The sequence below is a fragment of the Sitophilus oryzae genome, unplaced genomic scaffold (assembly GCF_002938485.1).
Source record: "Sitophilus oryzae breed Bouriz unplaced genomic scaffold, Soryzae_2.0 scaffold_649_pilon_pilon, whole genome shotgun sequence".
Classification (NCBI taxonomy): Eukaryota; Metazoa; Arthropoda; class Insecta; order Coleoptera; family Curculionidae; genus Sitophilus; species Sitophilus oryzae.
Genome location: NW_022147250.1, coordinates 889,037 through 910,422, shown reverse-complemented (window position 1 = coordinate 910,422; position 21,386 = coordinate 889,037). Strand labels below are relative to the sequence as shown.

Genomic DNA, 21,386 nt, shown 5'->3' with positions numbered 1-21,386 from the left:
GCAATTTTGAGGGCCTATAAAAAAATTATTCCATGTCATGGAACTATTTTTTTTTGATAAATATACTGAAAATAGTCTATTTCAGATTTTGTCCTTGAATTGGGTATTTTATTTTTTGTGAAAGAGCCCATTGGAAAGTGCCCATAAGGACAATGTAAATACCGTATGATCGAAAAAAAACTGCGTCCAGTTGGCTGGGAAATTACTATCGATGACATTTCCCATATAATTTTACATATAGAATGACGGCGATCTTCATTGCATAGCCATCGCTGACGTTTTTTTTTCGATCGTACGGTACTATTTGGTGCTGTTCTTGCAGTGGATGTACATGGATTGGATCCGAAACTTTTGATAATTTCGGAGTGGTTCGGCTTTTCCCGGAATTATTTCGCCAAATTTTATGTCTCCAAAAAATCCTATATGGGTATTTTGCCACTGCAAGAAAATCTACAAAATAAAATAGTTATTTTTTGTGCACAACCTAACCAAACACTGCTGCGTTAATCCAGCGGAGACTACTTGTAAGCAGTTAGGTTTACTGATAAACAAATTTGCCTAATGAGCAAATTAAAAGAGAAAGAGCATTTAAATCTGCTTCGACTTATTTAAAAAAATACATAGTGTTGCATTGGAAATGACGAAGTTTTTATGTAAAATAAATATTTAAAATAGATCAGCAACTTTTGATAGCCCTGTATAAATTTAAGGAACCAATACCATTGTTCTGTAAAGTTTATTTCTCTACCTTTAAACTTAGCACAAGAATTAATTCTGAAAAGTAATGTACAGGGTGTTAATAATCTATTCTATTGTAGCATGCAAATTTAAATATCTTTAAATATCTCAAAAACTAAAGATTTTAAACATATTTAACCCTTATAAAAAATGCCTTTTTTTGGGCCCAAGAATCCAAAAATTAAATAAAATACCGGGTGTTCCATAAGAAAAAATATAACTTTGATATGGATCTTAGTTCTGAAACATCCTGTATATTTCAAAATAATTTTAAATTGTGCACATTGTCTCCCCACATATACCCATAAAATATTTTGTTTCTACATCTTTCCGTTTTCGTATAATCAACCGAGGCGAATGAGGTGCGCCACCCTGTATATATGCACATGCACGCATAAATTAATTTAGCGTAGGTTAAATTACTTTCTTTTATATTTTCTAATAAAGATGAGACAGGAGGAGGAGCTCGCTACGTCGTGAATTATATTATACCGGTTGCGTCTCAAAAATGGTTCACCCCCTATAACTTTTTTATTTTTTCAGATCAAAAAACGAGATTTGGTATGTTAGTATATGTTAGTCACTTCCTGTTTCACCGGAAATTACTACAACTTTTGATTTTTAATGGCACCCTCGGTATTTTTTTACTTATTTGATAGAAAATGACACTCTGAATCGAATGACATATCATATGTCAACTTTTGACATATTCGCTCAAAAACAAATTGCAATTTAAATTTCAATCTAGAGTGCCATGGCTGTGTTAAAAACACCAATTTTTAATCAAGGAGCCTTGGAAAAATAGATTTGATCGTCTGATGTTTTTAGTGTCTTGTCCTGGTCGGCTCAAAGATGCCCAAATCGTATTTTTAATCATATCCCAATTTTTTCAAATGGAACGAGGGTGGCTTATTAGCATTTTTTTTTGAAAAAAGTATTTTTTTACGAATAATTTGGTACCACACACTTGGTATTTGGAGTCAAATTTTCGTTATGAACCGCATATTATAATTTCAAATAAACCATATGCGAAAATGTCAAAAGTTGACATATGATATGTCATTCTATTCAGAGTGTTATTTTCTATCGAATAAAGTAAAAAATACCAGGGTGCCATTTAAAAATCAAAAGTTGTAGACATTTCCGGTAAAACCGGAAGTGACCGAAAACAATAGAATATATCAATCAATCCTAATTTATGTCCTATACTAACATACCAAATTTCGTTGTTTTATCTGAACAAATAAAAAAGTTATAGGTGTGAGCCACTTTTGAGACGCACCCGGTATATGCATAGTGTAATCCAGAAGACGTCACGATATGGATAATACCGTTTATAATTGTATCGTGAAATTGTTATAATCTATCTAGAAAAAGAATATACGATTTAGAGATAATACAGATATCATTTATCAAGATGACAGAAAAAATGTTCCTAAAAACTGACTTTTGAAATAAAATGTTAGGCAACTCTTACTAATGATATTATCATCACCAGATACCATATATTTATATTTTGTATAGTAATATTTTGTCATTTTATTAAATTTTTGTAAAAATGTTTTTAGATATCGAGCCAAAAATAGAAAAAGTTTAAATAGGAACAAAGAGCATCGGATGGACAACCAATCTCCTATTGAAAAGGTATTTCCACAACCTGAAGAATATTATTCAATACCAACTGCAACGACAGTTAGTCCCGTACCTATTCAAACAGTCGTTCAAATACCCCATATTGGTTACGATATTTCCTTTCCTCATAATCCGCACTATCCACCGAATCCTCAGTTTGCTCAACCAATATATAGAGCGCAACCATCTTATCCGCAGGAAGTTTTTACTGGAGCTCACAATGTGGTGCTCACAAATAATGGACCAATTTATCCAAAGCCACAGACTGAATTTCACACTGTTTCTACTCAAGACAACTCAAATATTGAAAATAATAAGAGACCTGGTTGGGAACAAATGGTAATTATAATTTAGTTACTTATTCTTATGTCTATTGTAGTAACTATTATGTTATTTATTTCTACTACAATACAGGGTGAGTTTTCTACGATGTACTCTATGGGTATCTTGGAAACTACTGAATATGTCAGATAAAAGTTGTAGATAATCACATTCTAAATGAGCTTGTGTTTTCCGCCTTTTTTTAGGGATTGTTATTCTTCACGTATGACACAAACATATGTGTTTTTCAATGGAAAATATAGTTGGCCATGACTTAATAAAAAACGCTATTTTTAAAGCTTTCCAGCGATATAAGTTATATTTTTTTCTTCTAAAAATTACTGAGTTATAGTAAATTCCTATTTTTTTTTGTTTAACTTCACTTCTTATTCTGTTATGATTTACAAATTAGGGGCCATCCATAAATTACGCCACACGAATTTTAGGACTTTTGAACCCCTCTTCTCGTCCTTGTCACAGGTTGTCACATTTTTAGACCCCCTCCTCCTGATGTGACAGTTTTCAAATTTATGCACATATTTGTCACACAGTTTTCAAATTTATGCATGTATTAATGTTAAAATTAAAATTTAACATATTACGTCATAAAACTTTTGACCCCCCTCTGCCACTTGTCTCACTATGTCACATTACGGTGATACCATCTCCCCCCCGTTAACGTGTGACGTAACAATTAACAATTAACAAATTAAAACTTAAAAAACTAATATCACTACATACACTTTAGTATTATTTTAACAAATGTTCAAAAAAAACCGCTATTGTTTTGAGTACATAAAATGCATCTTTTTAAAACTGAATTACAAGCTTTTCTCACAGAACATCCGGTTGACTTTAATAAACTTTTCCCGTACCGCCGTTTTGAGTGCCTTTCTTGATTCATAAGTTTTCTTAGTAGTAAACTTTGTTGTTAACCATACCGCATAAAAAATCTTAAACGGATAGGTCAGTTGACCCAGGCGGTCCATGCAATGTTATGTTTTCTTTTTTTATAAGGGGAAGCGTCATAATGAAAGTAATGTATTAATGCGCAAGTATCTAAATTTAAATTTTCAAACATGTCTTACCAAATCAAACCAAACCGTTCTCTAAAAAGCGTAAGTAACGTTCACTGGTCAACGTATCCTCGAAAATGTATCGTCTAAGAAGAGTTGAACAAATAATCGCACACGCTTTTCTTCATTTGAAAAATTCATATTTACAATTTAGTTGCCTCCATTTTTGTTTGGTGTGACAATTTGACATCTCCGAGAGCAACGATGATTGAATTTGTTGCCGTGGCTAACTAAATGAAATTGTTTAAAAAAAGATAAGAATTGGCTATAACTCGATTGAACTTGTTTCCACGGCTTACTACGACAAATTGTTTAAAAAGGATAAGAATCGGCTATAACTCTATTTATATTTTTCGAAAAAACATATCATAGCTTATATCGCTGGAAAGCTTAAAATATTGCCCTTTTTAAGAAGTCATGGTCAACTATGGCTTCCATTTCAAAAAAACATATGTTTGTGTCATACTAAGGGCTGGCAACGGTTAGTCTTGGGTCGAGATTTCCGTATGTAAGAAGAGTACAATGCGTTTATAATGTACTGAACAAAGAGAGGACAGTAAACACATTGCCAAACGTATGCAATAAACCAAGACACTGTGCACATCGCTGATAGACGTGGAAGGGGATATAGCAGATTTGTCGCAGTTGACCGGTCGACCCAATCAATACCTCTGTCAGTACTTAAAGTTCTAGGGAAAGGTGTACGTCATGCGTTCAGCTTCACGATTTAATTACGTCTCGTGATACTTGATTTGTTTATTTATTAACGAGTCGTAATTTTTCCTATAGCTTGAATTTTTTTAAGTGCAAGCTAGAAACACTTGCATTTTTGGTAAAAATAAGTGGAATTGAGTGGGTGTTCGATAGTGGTCGCGCTATTAGAACTCTGAATTCAAAAATCGATATCTCGAAATCTATTAGAAATAATAGATTGTAGTTTTTTCAAGAACTTTGTTAATATTTCTGCTGTATTTTCTTTGTAGACAGTATGTGAAAATCTTTATCAATAAAAAAATTACACGATTGCTGAAAATTGCTATGCTCTAAAAGTAAATGGATGGATTTTTACACTTTTTGAATGGAAAAAACAACCTTATCGAATTTTTCTTATGTAAACGTATTGTAAAATATCCGATCTTGAAAATAAAAAAGTTTCAATATCTAAAGTGGTTCTTGAGTTATGGCCTGTTATGTGTTAAAAAGTTGAGTTTTTAAATTATCGCGATTACTGACGTTTTCTCATTATAAAAAAATGACACCCTAACGATATCCTCATAATTCCATTTCAGATGCTCAGAAACATTACAAACCTAATGATTTTATCTAATTATCTTTTAAAAAAAAAGTCTTTTAAAAATAAGCGGTTTGCGATCGTCATTTTACTTTACTTGATAGGGAAAGGCGTATCGGCAACGCCGCAACAGCACAACGTCGCGCGTCGCGTCGGTCGGTCGCATTTCTCTCACTCCGACTTAATAAGATCCCTATGCGATTTACTTCCACACATGTAAATGCCGACCCAAAAGTAACAGTTGCCAGCACGGTATGTCAAAGATGATAGGCTTTAGAAAAAAAACGGAGAACACAAACTCATTGAGAATATTTACAACTTTTAACTCAAATCCTTTTGGCTAAAATAGATTATAATATAATGGAATTAGGGAGCCTTTTTAAAATAGCCGAAATTTGTTTTTTTTTAAATATCTAGTAAGCCATAACCTTTTTCAAAAATCTGAAAGGTGCGTATGTTTGTCCTCCTATATTATTTCCCCATTTGCCCGACTCTTTAGCTCCAGTAGTTTCCAAGATACCCATAGAGATCTTCTTAAAAAACCCACCCTGTTATTCATTATCAAATGTTTATATTTTTGTATTCTGTATATTCATTATCACATATTTATTTTAGGGTACAAAAAATCAAAACTATTTACCGCAAAACAAGCAATCACGTAATCAAATGAAAAGTCTTGCCGAATTACATCAACTGAAGAGGGAAGTGATAATGCAACTTGAGAAGGTAGTAGGAAAAAGTGCAGCCACCGAAATTTCTAATAATGCTAGCAGTTTAGCGCGACAAGAGTCACAACATGATTTAGAAAGTCCAACATCACCTTATAATTTTTGGACGGGACATATTAGTTCAGGTTAGGATCATATACCGGGTTTGGCTCGAATTCACATGCATACAGATGTTACGCTTTTAAAGTGATAAGTGAAAATAGCCGTTCAGCGGAACGCTAAGCAGTTGATTTTAGTATTTTCTTTGCCGTGCGAATCGTTTTTTTGATACGCGTTGAGTACATTACAATTTCTCAGGTAGCTGATCAAATGTGGATAAAACAAAGAAAAATGTAAATGTTATGTCAATGTCATAACCATAGATAAAAGAAAATAATCTTCTATTAAGATAGATATGAAACTTAATAGTAAAATTTTGGGTCAAAGCGCCCCTCCGTGTGCTTAGTAGAGACTACGTTTAACCCAGCGCCTTTGCCTTTTCTGCTGTAAATATTTTTTACGTTTATATTTTAATTCAAAGGATTTATTTTTAAAGTTACACTGATATATTAGTATATCAGAGTAACTTTAATAAAACAAGAATATATTTATATATTTTACAGTTTATTAAAAATAAATTTTGACTACAAGGTAAAAAGTAAATCACAATATTTGTTAAAACTTATAAGTATACCATTTTTACAGTTAATAAATAATAAAACTATTTCTGACTATGATATTTAAAATTTAGATAGATAGAAAATTAAAAAACATACCGGTATTTACAGACGCGGTCCCAAATTCAATAAAAATCAAAATTTTTTCTGCGAAAATCGGGCTTTTTTCACTGAAAAGGTATTTTTTGATTTATCAGCAATCATTGTCAAGTTGACAATATACAGGGTGTTTTCTAATTAGTCTAAAAAAATTGTGGTGTGATTCCTCATGTGTTCTTAAAACAATTTTTATATAACCATTAGGTCTAAAGTACTTCCTTTCTGATCTACAGGGTGTTAAAAATTAAAAAATCGATTTTTTGCTTAACATAAATGGTACACCAGTGCTTTTTTAAAAAATATATATTTTTTTCTTGACTGGCCATCCTTTTTCAACAAAATTGATCTTTTGAGTTTTTCTTGTTCATCAAACGGTTGTCGGTAAAAAAATAAATATATTTATTAAGAGCCCGCCTTAAGCCGTTTTCTAACGATTTATTATTTTTTAGATTAATTAGGAAACACCCTGTATATGCATATCACAGGCAACCAAATAAACTAGTAACCTCTAAAAATTATTTTTCCTAACACTAGCGACATACTGTGTTTTTAGTAAGTACTAAATTATTTTATCAAAATTTCACCATATAAGTTTCCAGGTAAGTCATAACCTATTAAGTTATGTTAACCTGTATTTTTATGGTTATGTCATTATTCTTATTATACAAGGGAAATGTTGTCAAAAAATGCTCCTAAGCATTTTTGATGTTTTGAACAATATTTATAGCTGCCAAGTGGTAAAATTATAGCCCTTACTACTTATTCAGGAATTTACCGAAGAACCCGTATTTTTCACCAAAGAGCAAGAGAGCGCACAAAATTACAATTGTTGCTATTTTCACTGACAGTTGTATCTATTTTTAAGTTAGTTCAATGTGTTTGATAAGCAAAACGACCTTTTAATGTAGCCGTTTACTTCAAGCACAGAATATCTAGCTACACAACAGAAAAATACTCGAAATGAAAGAGCTAAAATTGCACAAATAGAATACTAGATGGCGCGACAATGTCATAATCAGAATATAATTAGAAATTTTGAACTTTCGGTTTTGGATCGACGGCTCGTCGACTGCCTTGTAGCTCGGCTAAATATGCACAGTTGCCAGATTCAAAAAGACTTGAATTGGCAGCCCTTTCTTTTTACTGTGTATAATGCAGTATGTGTTTCTTTCTATTCTTCTTTTCTTGTCAGATACACTTATATTAATTATTCCTTTGGCTATTAAAATAGTTTTAAGTATATTATTATAAAACATATACATTTTTAATATACACTACCTTATAATGTTAACTAAGAAAATACCTTTAAAATTAATAATATTGAGGGCGATTGATAGTGATATTTATTAATGCTGGAACGTTAGTAATGAAATATAAGTTTAATAATAATGGAAATAATTTATTAAAATGCAGTACAAAAATGTTAACTGACTAAAAAATACTATAATAACAAATTTCTTTCGTTTGCCACGTTATTTATATAGACCTAGGTAGATTTTAAAAAGTGACACAGGTACAATTAATAATATATTAGTTCGGCATAAAAGTTGCTGTCACGACATCGAACAATAAATTAAAATTCGTAAAATAAATTAAAATTATTAATTAAACAAATCTTTATAAAGAAACGCAAGTATACCAAATATGGGCCCAATCAAACACCAGGAAATGATATCATAATAGTGTACTATATTATGGTACCACTTGATATGCTTTAAGGTACCATAATATTGCAATGTCACCGAAGATCCGTAGTATACCAAATTTAAAAACAATCGAACGCCATGAAATGGTATCGTAATATGGTACTATATTACGGTACCACTTTATATACATCATAGTACAATCACATTACCATGTAACCGAAGATACGTAGTATACCAAATTTAAGCCCAATCGAACGCCAGGAAATGGTATCGTAATATGGTACTATATTAAGGTACCACTTTATATGCATCATAGTACCATCATATTACAATGTTACCGAAAATACGTAGTATCCCATGTTTAAGCCCAATCGAACGCCATGTACGTAATATGGTACTATATTATGGTACCAGTTGATATGCTTCATGGTACCATAATAATGCAATGTCATCAAAAATACGCAAGTATATATCAAATATGAGATCAATCGAACGCCAGGAAATAGTATTGAAATATGGTACTATATTAAAGTACCACTTTATATGCATCATAGTACCATCATATTACAATGTAACTGAAGATACGTAGTATAGCAAGTTTAAGCCCTATTGCCGCCATGTACCTAATGTTGCTATGTTATCAAATATGGTACTATAGAAGGTACCACTTTATATGCTCCATGGTACCATGATATTACAATGTCACTGAAGATATAGTATATCAAGTTTAAGCCCAATCGAACGCCATGTATCGTAATATGGTACTATATTATAGTATCACTTGATATGCTTGATGGTACCATAATATTTTAATCACAGAATATCTAGCTACGATTCTGTGATTGTAATGTCATGAAAAATAATATACAAATAATATACAAATGATCAAATACCGTATGATACCGGTAAAAATCGGCGTCTAGTTGGCTGGAAAAGGACGATCGATGACATTTCCCATATAAATTTATATATAAAATGACAGCGATATTCATGTCATAGCCATCGCTAACGCCGTTTTTTCCTGATTATACGATATGAACTTGGTATGAACACAATCGAACGTCAGGAAGTGGTATCATAATAGTAGAACAATACTTATTATATTGTCGCCGAATTACAATGAAAATTCAGGATTCAATTATACAATCAAACGTCAGGAAGTGATTGTAATTTAGCTCATAAGATTTAATTCCAACTAACATGACAAATTGAAAAAAACAGCTCTGATCTATTTTAATATGTTTAAATGATGTAGCAAATTTGAAGGTAGGCTTTATCAGGAAGTATTACGATATGAATTACACAATGGCAACACTGCACAAAACTCTTTTAAATTTTGTTTGTAGAAAACTGTTTTCTTTTAAATTTATTGCCCTCTATTATGTAGTAGCGAAACTACCGCATCAAAATATCTGATTTGGAACAGGCTTTAAAAGCCTGTCTCCTTTTGCTACCTACAATTTTATACATGTAACGAGGCTTCTGTTGCGTAGCTAGATATTCTGTGCTTCAAGCTAAGCGAAGATTTGCGATATATGCGCTAAACGTCTAAAAGTGTTTAGCGTTTTTTAAGTTCCAGAATTCCGGACCTTTTGCTCTTAGGGTAGTAACCACACATGAGTGACACCAGTTTGTTTATCATATACATTTTATTTTGAGACATACTATACATATTTTTGGAATCAAAATAAGTTTATTGGCCACGATAGGTCTGTTCACTAAAAAAAAATTGCACTAAAAGTGGTAAAAAATTAATGTTTTAGTATTATAATACCAATTAAATAACTTTTTTTCTAAAAAATAAACTCCTTTGACAAGAGAGACTCTTGAAGTTATGCGCTCCGTTCAAATTAAATAAACTCGCTTTCATTGGCCTGACGTCACATGCCTGCCGCACGCTGCTCCGCTTGCGCCGGCAAGACCGTGATTCAGTTTGAGACACTCCCTATACAAGGTATTGAAGTACAGTCGACATTTACAGCAGTTACATTATTATTTTTGTTGTTGAATACCGTAAAAGAAGTTGTTTTTGTTGCTAAATATGGAGGAGGGTTTCCAGAAAGGAGATTCACATATTTTACCGCAAGTAGATGTCAATATGGTATTCGACTTTCTCGCGATGAATACTGATTTAACCAAGTTGAATGAATCCAGTGGTGTTAAAGCTAAAACTACAGCCTCGCCGCAAAAAGTATCATTTTTACTCCTAATAAAACAATATACTATTTTATGCCGCAACACAAGTCTACACAAACTTACATTAAAATGGTCCTCGCAACAGTAAATAGTCGATGCTGAAGAAACGTCTTTAATATCTCGTCTGACTGCCGCGAACCATTTTTTTCTTTTTAAATTTAGAGTCTTAGAGTCTTAATCGTTGTGTTGTTAAACTTCTTTAGAGTCTTAATCGTTGTGCTTACGCATTCAGGCACAAAACACCATTTTCTAGCCACCATTTTAAGTTTAAAACTCAATAACGCACTCACAACTGACCTAATAAAAATTGCTAAACACACTAGACAGATCAAATATTAACATATCAGCAAGTATCAGTATTACCGTCCGACAAGCTCTAGTAGACCTCTAATGTCAATGTTGAGGATCAAAATTGTCGCTTTGCTTATGTTGATTGTTTTTTCACACACTTTATTCTTCTTAAATACTTTATTTAATATATAAGGAAAACTTAAACAATTAGTTTTAAAAGTAAAATTTGATATAAAACTGCCGACTCTGAATTGTTTGGAACTTAGAGAGGTAAAAAGTAAAGTGCGTGTTGAAAAGTAGAGTAAAAAGCGACATCTTGGAACTGAATTGAATTAAAAAGTGTTGTTAAGTGTTAAAAGTGTACCTAGTAGATCCTTTGTCTGCGTAAAATACAAACGTGTCTGAACAAAGGCTATATAATTTTACCATAAGGACTTTCCATCGACTAATAATAATTGAAGGGTCGTTTATGACTAAGCGTAAAACAGAATCGGTACAAATAATTGTGAATACAGTGGCGTAACTTGTAGTACAGATAAAACTTGACTACAACTATGTAACTAATCTAATTAAATCTAGACAAGGATACAAGAAAACGGCGCAACGGATCCATCTGTTATGTCTCTAGTAAAGCGCTACGCGCGATTAGCGAGCAGGTGACGTCACACTCACGGTAGCTCTCCTGGCAGCGTTTTCCCGCCTCGACGCAATGATCCAAATTGAATTACGAATAACTCGAAAAGTATATGAGTATTTGTTTTCAAACTTTGTACGGTCTTTCAATATGCACAAATTTATAATTTGCAGTAGAAAACTAAATTTTGTTGACATACCTATTTACCTCTATACAAAAGTGCTTTGTTTGTCCGTTAGAGTTTTAAAAATAAACCGGAACATTAATTAATTTAAAATTTATGAAGTTTATTGTCAAATATCATTTGTGATACTAACATAAAATTCCATATTTTCGCCAACTAGATAATTAACATACTAGATTTGATGCACCTACATAGCTTGATGTAACAAGAAATATTTTATATCAGCTGTGGAAAACCTTTTTTTTCAAAAACTGCGAGGTGTCTTTTTTGTTAAGACAAGAACCAGAAGGGCCATTTTACAAAAAAAAACAATTGTCGATTGAGTTGGAAAATATTTCTACTAGAATTTATTGAGGATTGAGGGTAGTTTTTACCCTCCCCGTACCTTTTCTTTTTTTCAGAATTCCGAATGGCTGTGAACCCCAATATACATATATATAAATAACAAGGCGAATTTCCAAAGATAGATTTTGTTAGTAAATGTTTACGTTTCGTGAGTGCTTAAGAAAATGGGAAGATATTGGTTTTCCATGTTCTGTGTTGTGGTTGTAGAATATATCAAATAGTAACGCGTCTTTGCAATATCCTTTGGGTGGCGCATAAAAAATTACATTTAGGTGAAATTTTTAAATTTTCATTTAAAAAATATATTATCCTGAAATCGTGGCAACCATTGGTAGTAGATTTAAATAAGCCCAATGAAATACAGAAAAAATTCGGGGGTTTTAATTTTTTTTTTGGAAAAATTTTTTTTTATTGTCAACCTTAACTCGGATATTTTGTACTTATTTGAAAAATTTATTGTAAAGAGAAAATGTTATGGATGGAAGTAAAATCTAGTGTTTTGATTTTGTAATTTATTGTGAAATATTTATTTTTTAGATTAACAAGTTTTCTTAACTTAATTCAGAATTACTAAAAATCTCAACCACGTCTAAACTATATCTGTACATTGTCATTGGGGGATTCATACTTCAACCTTTATTACATCGATGGCGCAACGTATTTTTGAACTATCGAATTACAAAAATTAAAATTTGTTTTCTAACAGAAAATATGTTTGAGATCTACCAGCCCTGAAAATATTTGCACTTAATATTCACCTTGTATATATTTATATAGTACTTGTTTTATTGGAGATTTGTTGCTAGATATTTTAACGAAAATAAAATAATGTACAGGTTCATACCAAATAAACCTTTAGTCACGTGATTAAGCTTGACGGGCACAGCGTTGCCTACTTTTATATATTTTCTTTTAATCAAAATATTGTAGGAACCAAAAGTTAATTAATTATAAATATATAAACAATTATTATTTACATCAACAAAACTCACCTTCTTAACATCACTTAAGGGACATAAAGGGTCATTACTACTGCTTTCCCGTTTAAAATATTCTAATAAAGTTGCGATGAGTTTTTTACCACTATTCAGCTATCTTGTACACTTCGCCCTAAAAGAGGTTCTAAAAGAACAATGTTCGACTTCAAGGTCTATAGTAAACATTTTTAAGCTTAAAGTATCACAACAGTAAATAATTTTCAAAGAAATCATTGTAAGAGAAAAAAGTCGGTCTTCAAATGTAAGAGAAGAATTCCAACATGAACAGTTATTAAAGAGTGTAAGTATAAAAAGGAGATTAATATTGATGAGGATAGTGGAGAAATAATAAATGAAAATGAATTAAATATTCTATCACAAGTGGAATATGAAGACCAAGTAAGTACCAAAATACTTGGAGAAATAGTCGAAAAACATCGTATCACTGCTTAGTGAATTTGAAGAAGCATAATTTTAAATCATTTAAATATTCCGAACACCAAGAATTATTGGGCGGAGAACACGGGCAAATGTTATCCATTTTTTATATATTAACAAGTACTTCATTTTGCGAATTGTATAGTGTTTAATAAAGAAATTTTCTTTTGAAACAGTGTGATTACTTATCTATGAAATATATTTGATTTTTAAAAGATTCTCGTATGTTTACAGTGTATAATTCAAATCAAATAAACTTTTAATCACGTGATTAAGCTTGACCGGCACAGCGTTGCCCACTTTTACATATTTTCTTTTAATCAAATTATTTTAGGAAACAAAAATAATTTAATAATTATAAATATATAAACCGTTATTATTTACATCAACAAAACTCATCTTCCTAACAGCACTTAAGGGAAATAAAGGGCCATTACTATCGCTTTCCCGTTCAAAATATTCTAATAAAGATGCGATGAGTTTTTTTTCGGCTGCTAAGCTATCTTGTACACTTCGTACTAAGAGAGGTACTAAAAAGAACAATGTTCGACTACAATGTCTGCTAGTAAACATTTTCAAGCTTAAAGTAAATATATATATATATATATATATATATATATATATATATATATATATATATATATATATATATATATATATATATATATATATATATATATATATATATATATATATATATCAAACCAATCAGAGCATAAGCTGTTCATTCGTACGACTTCGTTCGCGCTTTTTTCAGCTGTTTGAATTTGAAATTCGTTCCGACGATTATTATAAATAATAGTGTTAATAAATTTCGTTAGTAGAATAAAGTTATTTCATCCTACTAGCTTATAAAATATCACTTTAAACGTGGATAAAAAATGTTTAATATGATTGTAGATTAAATGACTTAATGTTTTAAATAATTAAATTGTTACATAGTTTTACCACGGTTTTACTACGGATATATGGCTTGGTTTTAGTACATAAATTTAATTGTTAGATTTTAAATTAAAACTATATATAGTAAAAATTAAAATGCAATTTTACTGTAATCACTTTATTTATTAATTTTAAAATCTGTAAACTAGAGGCATATATAAGGACACAGAACTTTACCAACTATGTACATTTACTTATAAAAAATGATGTTTATTTAATACGTTGCCGTACCGTGTTAGAATTTTTAATACGGAATTTTAATTTTTTTCTAGCTGATCAAATTAGCTATTTTGTAGTAATACAATTATTTTAGTATTAATATATTTATGACATTTATATTCATAAAAACTTGTACTTGTTTGTCAATTTAACATTTAATTTTTAATATGAAATGTAATTTTTCATGTAAAGTAACCTAAATCAAAAATGACATTAATGAGTATAATTTCTTAAATTAATATACTATTCTAAAATTATTTTATAGAAATAAAATAATACATACTTATGGAAAGCTATTCCAACAACCTTTTTCACAAAAACACAATTTTCTACTCATTTTTGTTTCAAAGAAATAAAAACACAAGTGAAGAGTGAAGCTCAAAATACACAAAAGCCGATGCGAACACAAAGACAGTTGAATAAGAAATGAGGATCGTGTTTGCGCTCCCGTTCGATCACGCGTTCCACAAGGCCAAGCTAAAACTAATCGATATTCGGAATTTTGGAGTTGCGCTATTGCGCTAGCGTTTCTCTAACAGACGAACTTATGTGAAATATACATGGATCGGTTATCTAGTTGTTTATCATTTAAATTATTAGTAATGTCAGTACTTTGATTCTTAAATTGTTTTAAGTTTTAATTATTAATTTTTATAACTTCAGGTCCTACTTTTGTAAGATCAGATTCAATATTAGCTGCCGATGATGATTATGTTCCCTATGATGCGCCAGCTATTAGTAAATATGGTCCCATTTCCAGGATGCCTAAAGAAAACGAACAATCTCTTCAGGTAACAACTTTATTTAGAGATGGAAACTTACAACCCTCACTGGTATTTAATCGGAAGTTAAGCTATATAATGTTTTTCTATTTATATATTTTATAGATTAGGAAACCTGTCTCATCCGGGAGCCCTGTCACATCGTGGTTTGTGAATAATAATAGTCATTTCCATCCCAATACAGTTGGTTCTGGTGGTCCGACAATGGTTGGCCCACAAATGGCAAATATTAGTGACGGCTATGTGACTTACGGTAAGGAAACAAGTGTGTGATTTCTTTTAACTATTTATAGAACTGAATATTATTAAGAATCTCTATTTGCTGGATTTTTTTAATTTAGTCGAACTAAAAATTATATTATTCTAATTAGGTTCTCCGCAACTAATAATTCATCCCAGGCTTCAAGATCCTTCAAAGGAACTATTTGCTGAATCACAAAGAGTAAAAATTCAGTTGAGAAATCTTGAAAAACAATTAAACGATCTGAAGTTAGCCACTCAAGGAGTGACCACTTTAAGTGAAAGTGAAAGGCTTACACAAGAGTTACAACTTATAGAGCAAGGTATCCAAGAAAAGCAAAAGGAAGCTTGTCTGGTGTGTATTAAATGTTTTTCTGTTACATTTATAAAATTGTTTTTTTATTGAATATATGTTACTAATTCCATGAAATGATCATTGCCAAATGACCTACAACCAAACGCTATATTACGTTACGGCTGAGCTACGAATTGTATGCTGACGACCGCGCTCAACCCAACGGTTTTGACGGCTTTTGCCGATTACAGAAAGTGCAATTTGAATTTAAGGCGTATTATTTATGTAGTACAATATTTCTTGGACTCAATATGAATGGAAAAATGAGAAATAAATATTGTATATAGTGACGTTGTAGAATGTAGAATGAGTTAATCACTGCGACCTTAAAGATCTATTGTGCCCCCCTTTCTTGAGTCATCACACAGTCTATGATCCATCATACCCCTGTTGTAGAGGGGACATGGTAGTTCCCATCCCCCTCTGACAACAGTTCTTCCTCCGAGGGTGCACACCCTTCCACGGTTGGAGTTTGGCCCTCTGTGCCGCCCTTCACAGTCGAGGAGCTTGCCTCCGGCTGAGGAACCCGTGAGGTGGAGGCTGGAGGATCTGTCTCCATTTTCTCCACCTCTTTAACTTGGTCGCTCCTTAAACCTGATACCGGTGTCGTCCCGTATCTATAATAGAGGATATTATGTCCCTCTTTTTCTATTGCCTCCTTGGACTCGTCAACTCGATGTCCTTACATTGAAGTTCTGACCCTGGATAAGAAAGAAAGAAAGAAAGAAATTGCTTTATTGTCATAAAAAATTTTACAATTTTGTTGACAAAGCTTAAAAAAAAAGAATATAAAAAACATACAAAACTTCACTTAACAATAGAAAAACATATAAAACTAACAGCAAACATACAAAACTAAAACAATACTTTATACAATTATAGAAATTGTACATTGTCAAAAATTTATTTAATTAAATATAAATAAAATATAAACATACATGTAAATAAACAACTGTATATAATGTCAATACTAAATTTAAATGGATAGAAAACAAAATCATTTCTTAAATTTAGTGAATGTGTGTTAAATTTAGAACCCTAGATATTAATAAAAAAATCGTTAACCGCGTAAAAGGCTTTCTCCAGTAAGTATGATCTCAAGGCTCTGCGAAATGCAGGAAAGGATGAAATGGAATTAATTTCAGGCTCTGCAGGTAGGTGGTGCCTTTCCCTTTGCTCCTCGGCAGAAAGACCGTGACCGGCCGCCTCTTTAGGGATGTTTTCTCCCTTCACTGCAACCAATTCCGGCCCTTGCCAATTTTTAAGCTTAGCTGCGATTTCCACCAACCAATTTGCCGATTCTTGAGATACACAATCTATGAGGATCATGCCCACCTGAAAGTGTATCCTCGCAAAACGCAGCTGACCCACATTTTGTAGATCGTTGTGTTGCGATCCGATCGCCACTACCCTACTACTACACTACTTCATCCAGTATAGCCTCTTCTAGAGACGTTTGCTGGTCGGTGGTCAGAGCAGCCTCTGGGAAATCCTTTGGCAGCACCGCCATTTTCACTTGTCCAGCAATAGCGGCAAAGCTGGTGATACGTCCCTGCTTGCCTCCCGGTGTTGGACGGCTTTCCATCCTGGCTGTTTTCTCTCCTTGCCGGAGAAGAGTTGAGAGGTTCTCACTCCCTCTCTTACCATCATGGATATGAGCCAGGTTGTTTCTTGGTTTCTTTACTCTCCCCTTTTCGGAGGTGTTTTCGCTTTTGCTTCCTCTGGAGCAAGTCCTTCGTGGAGCAGTCGGAGGTAACTCCGTGCTTCTGCTCCGCTAAGACCTACTCTCAGAGGATCGTCTAGCCCGCCTGGTTGACCCAGGCCGAGTAGACGAAATGGTAGCTTGTGTCGCTTATTGAGTCTAGAGGTAGGCTCCTGACCCTTGCTGGAGAAGGTGGTAGCTTGTGTGTCACTTGTGGAGGATGATCCCAAGCAAGTGTCAGCCGCCCCTCTTGTAGTTTCCTTTGGATTTGGTCCCTTGGAACTTTCATTTGTAATGTTCCCAGTGTCGCTAGGGGGCTTCCCCACAGCTTCACCAGTGGTGTTTTTAATACTAGATCTCATAGTGTTTCCATGAGTCGCTAGGGATAGTCGTTCCACTTCTATAGAGCCCCGCATGCAGAAGTAAGGGGTAAATACAATAAGGTGCCCCCTGATGCCCCAAGGTTGAGGCCAGTAATGGCTAGTCCTCTATCTAGCCACGCATCCCTTTGACCTGGTCCCGCCATCGTAGGATTTAGGTTTTTGGTGAGGTTGTCTCCTCTTAGTCCAGGCGGTTAAGCCAAGAGCCCCCCCCACATCCTCTACCCGCGAGACATGACCACAGTCAGTAGAGGGTGCCTGGTATGACGGACAGGGGTAGCCCCATCAGGCATCGTTATATGTCTTGGTGCAATTCCCTGGCCACGACACTACAACCAGGGACAAGACGATAAGTGAGATGCTTGTTAGACCAAGTCAAGCGCTAGGGGGGTTTCCCCTCTAGCACCTGACCAGGAGCTTCCCCACCAACGACAAGGTCTTGCATCTCCTAGGGGAAGATAGTGACATTAGATTATTTAAAAAGGTAGTGGTATCGTATTAAGCGTTCTAATATCTTTTTAAATAAAAAATAATCATTTTGACTTCCCCAATATTTTCATTGAACTATGAATCATAACTGAATTTTTTTTCTATTGAAATCGGTGGTTTTAATGATTTAGTGATTTGTTGTCTATGTTTGCTAATAACAACGCCTTTTTCCAGTAACACGTTTTTTTCTGCTGGCGGAGGTTCTACGGCGATGCAGCAACATAAGAAAAGCAACCTTGCAATCACCCTCGATGGCAGCAATCATTGCACTTTATAACAAATTCTTTTCTTGTTGCTATCCAATGCTTGGTTGGTTTCATCATTATAGAATTTTTCTACTTTCTCGTCCGATTGACTAGTTGTTGAGGCGTATGTTTGTATCACTTGTAACCAATATTTCTCTGACAGTTTGAGTGTTAGGCTTGATGTTCACTACTTTGTCTTTCTATTCCTTTTTAATAAGAAATCCTATGCCGCTTATCCTTTCCGTACATGTACCTTTATAGTAGAACATGTTTCCCGATTTTCTCCTTTTCGTCTTACTTCGCCGATTCCCAGGATGTCACACTTGATATTTTCTGCCTCTTTTTCCAGCTCAATTAACTTGGGCTGGTTCGAAAGTGTTTGGCAGTTGTAATGTTTGGCAGTGCAGATTCTTTTAGCACCCTTTGGTCTTTTGGCTGATTCCCAGGGAGCACCCACCTTGGGTCCAATTGGGCTTACGGAGAATGAGGGCCGTGGTTTTGGTTTGTTGTTTATGTAGGGGTTGTGAGGCATACCTCACCACGGTGCCTCGGTGCTGGTTAGTAAGGTTCACCATTTTTCCCTAGGCGACATCGGTAACTCCGGTCAGTGGAGACGTTACTCCCTCAATATTTAGCTACAGTTAGCTGCCCCTGCGGGCCACCATTTACCCAGGAAACAACGGGAACTCGGGTCCGTGGAGGCGTTACTTCCCAACCAGCTAAATAAAATTTAATTGACCCTGCGACTTCAACATCTGTATAAAATTTTTTTTATATCTTTGTCTTAAAGTTACTAACTACGATATTGGACAACTTCAACTTCAATTGTGGTCCAAAAGTATGTATAAAGTATCAAAAATGCAATGTATCATTTTGTGTTAGGGCTAAAGTTCTAAAAAAATTGATAAACTTTATTTTGGAATGATATCTTCCAGATAGCTGCAGGAATGTTATTTAGTTGATTTAAACATTTGAAATGTGATTTTATAAAAGTCAGGAAGGTACTACTGTTCTACTATTTTATATATAATTTGTTTCAGAATAAAATTGTACATTCTTTAAGTCAAGCCATGAGTCCATACACTAATGTGAATTCATCTGCCAGAACTAGAGATGATGCATATGAAGCAGATATTGCGAATGATATGAGAGAATTAGAGTTACGTCTTCAGGAAGAACTAGAAGAATGGAGTGGTGAGGATTCACCTAAATGATTAAACCCAATGGGTTGCATAAGGTTATTATGACACGTTATTGTGACAAAAATAGATTGTCCAGTAACAATATTTAATGTTGCTAGTTCAAATTTATATAAATTTACTTATTTTATATAGCCTATATGAGATGCATTTAATAAACAAATTATTGGACAATCTTATTTATGATCAAACCTACTAGTTAAATTTCAATTTTAATGAATTCAGCAGTAAGTTTTTCCAGTTTTATGGGAGGAAATGATGAAGTATTTATATTAATTTAAAGTATCGATCCTATGCATCATGATTTTATTATTTATATTATATTTATTAATTTAAAAGTTTTATAAAACTTTAAACATGTTTATCTTAAATATACTAAAATTTTTATTAATTTTGTTTAGTATAAATATATTTTGCATTATTTTAAATAACTTATCTATTATTTATCTGCTTTATTAGCTTAAATTGTACCCTTCTACTACTTCTTCAAATAATATATCTGCAAAGTTTTAAATTAGTAATGTTGTGTAAGACCTTACTTTAAATTTTTATTGAGAGCTTTAAGAGGTCAGTGACATATTATGATCATACTGTGTGTGATTGGTATATCAATATTATAACTGATATTTAATTTTCCATTGTGAGCATTTGTTTGAAAATGCAAAATCTGAAAATGGCTTAAGGTAAACCATATTATTTACTGTTAGTAAATTAATATTATGATCTAATAATATAAATATTTTGTGACTATATTAGCGAATTTTACCAAACTGGAAGAAAAATATTCTATTGAACATTTAAAAATCTTGTTTTTTGATTTTATGCTTATGCATTTTGTGTATAAATTAATCATTTTAATATCATTCATAACCTCTAAATTAGTGCTACAAATTAGTTATTATAATAATTATACTATATGATCAAAAAAAAAACGGCGTCTAATTGGCTTGGAAATGACGATCGATGACATTTGCCATATAATTTTACGTAATATAAAATGACAGCGATCTTCATTCCATAGCTATCGCTGATGGCTTTTTTATCGGTCATATTTTATACTTATGAGTTTGTGATCATTCACAAATGTCTAAAAAATACAATTAAAATTAATAGAATATCCTAGCAATAGCTTGTGGTAGTCAGTTGTATCCATAAAGCTTAATAATTAGCTTATAAAACAATAAACTTTTTGTTGTTTTATATTATATTGTAAACTTTTAAACACATTTTTTTTTCACGGATGTTAAAAAGTTAAAAGTTTGTTAACTTAAAAAGTTAAAAGTTTGTTAACTTTTTTAATTAATTGAAAATTACTACCTTTAATTTTAAGAAAAAATATTAGAGTAACAAACTTCTACGCTAATTGAAACCACTAATTTCGAGGTTATGAACGAGGTTTAACAGAGTATATTGTTAAAAAATTTCCTAATATAGGTTACATAGAACTATATATTTAATTTACTCTTGAAAATGAGGCATATTTTTCTTTTAGAATATTTCAAGGTTTTATTCATACTGCAGTAATATTACTTTGCGATTTTTTAGTATATTTATATTTAAATTATTACTAAATAAAATTTT

General features: G+C 32.5%; 1 protein-coding gene across 2 annotated transcripts in view; it reads left to right on the top strand.

Moving 5' to 3' along the window:
- The window catches only part of LOC115887840 (roquin-1), a 49,547-nt gene extending 28,585 nt beyond the window's left edge, over window positions 1-20,962 (top strand). The window contains exons 6-11 of one of the 2 annotated variants that reach the window (XM_030907356.1): window positions 2,307-2,709; window positions 5,674-5,911; window positions 15,077-15,246; window positions 15,301-15,448; window positions 15,567-15,790; window positions 19,647-20,962. In XM_030907356.1, coding sequence (XP_030763216.1) covers window positions 2,307-2,709; window positions 5,674-5,911; window positions 15,077-15,246; window positions 15,301-15,448; window positions 15,567-15,790; window positions 19,647-19,820 — 1,357 coding nt within the window. In that variant the 3' untranslated portion in view covers window positions 19,821-20,962. The remainder of the gene's footprint in view (window positions 1-2,306; window positions 2,710-5,673; window positions 5,912-15,076; window positions 15,247-15,300; window positions 15,449-15,566; window positions 15,791-19,646) is intronic. The other variant, XM_030907357.1, reaches the window with a different exon arrangement.
- Window positions 20,963-21,386: the final 424 nt, after the last annotated feature.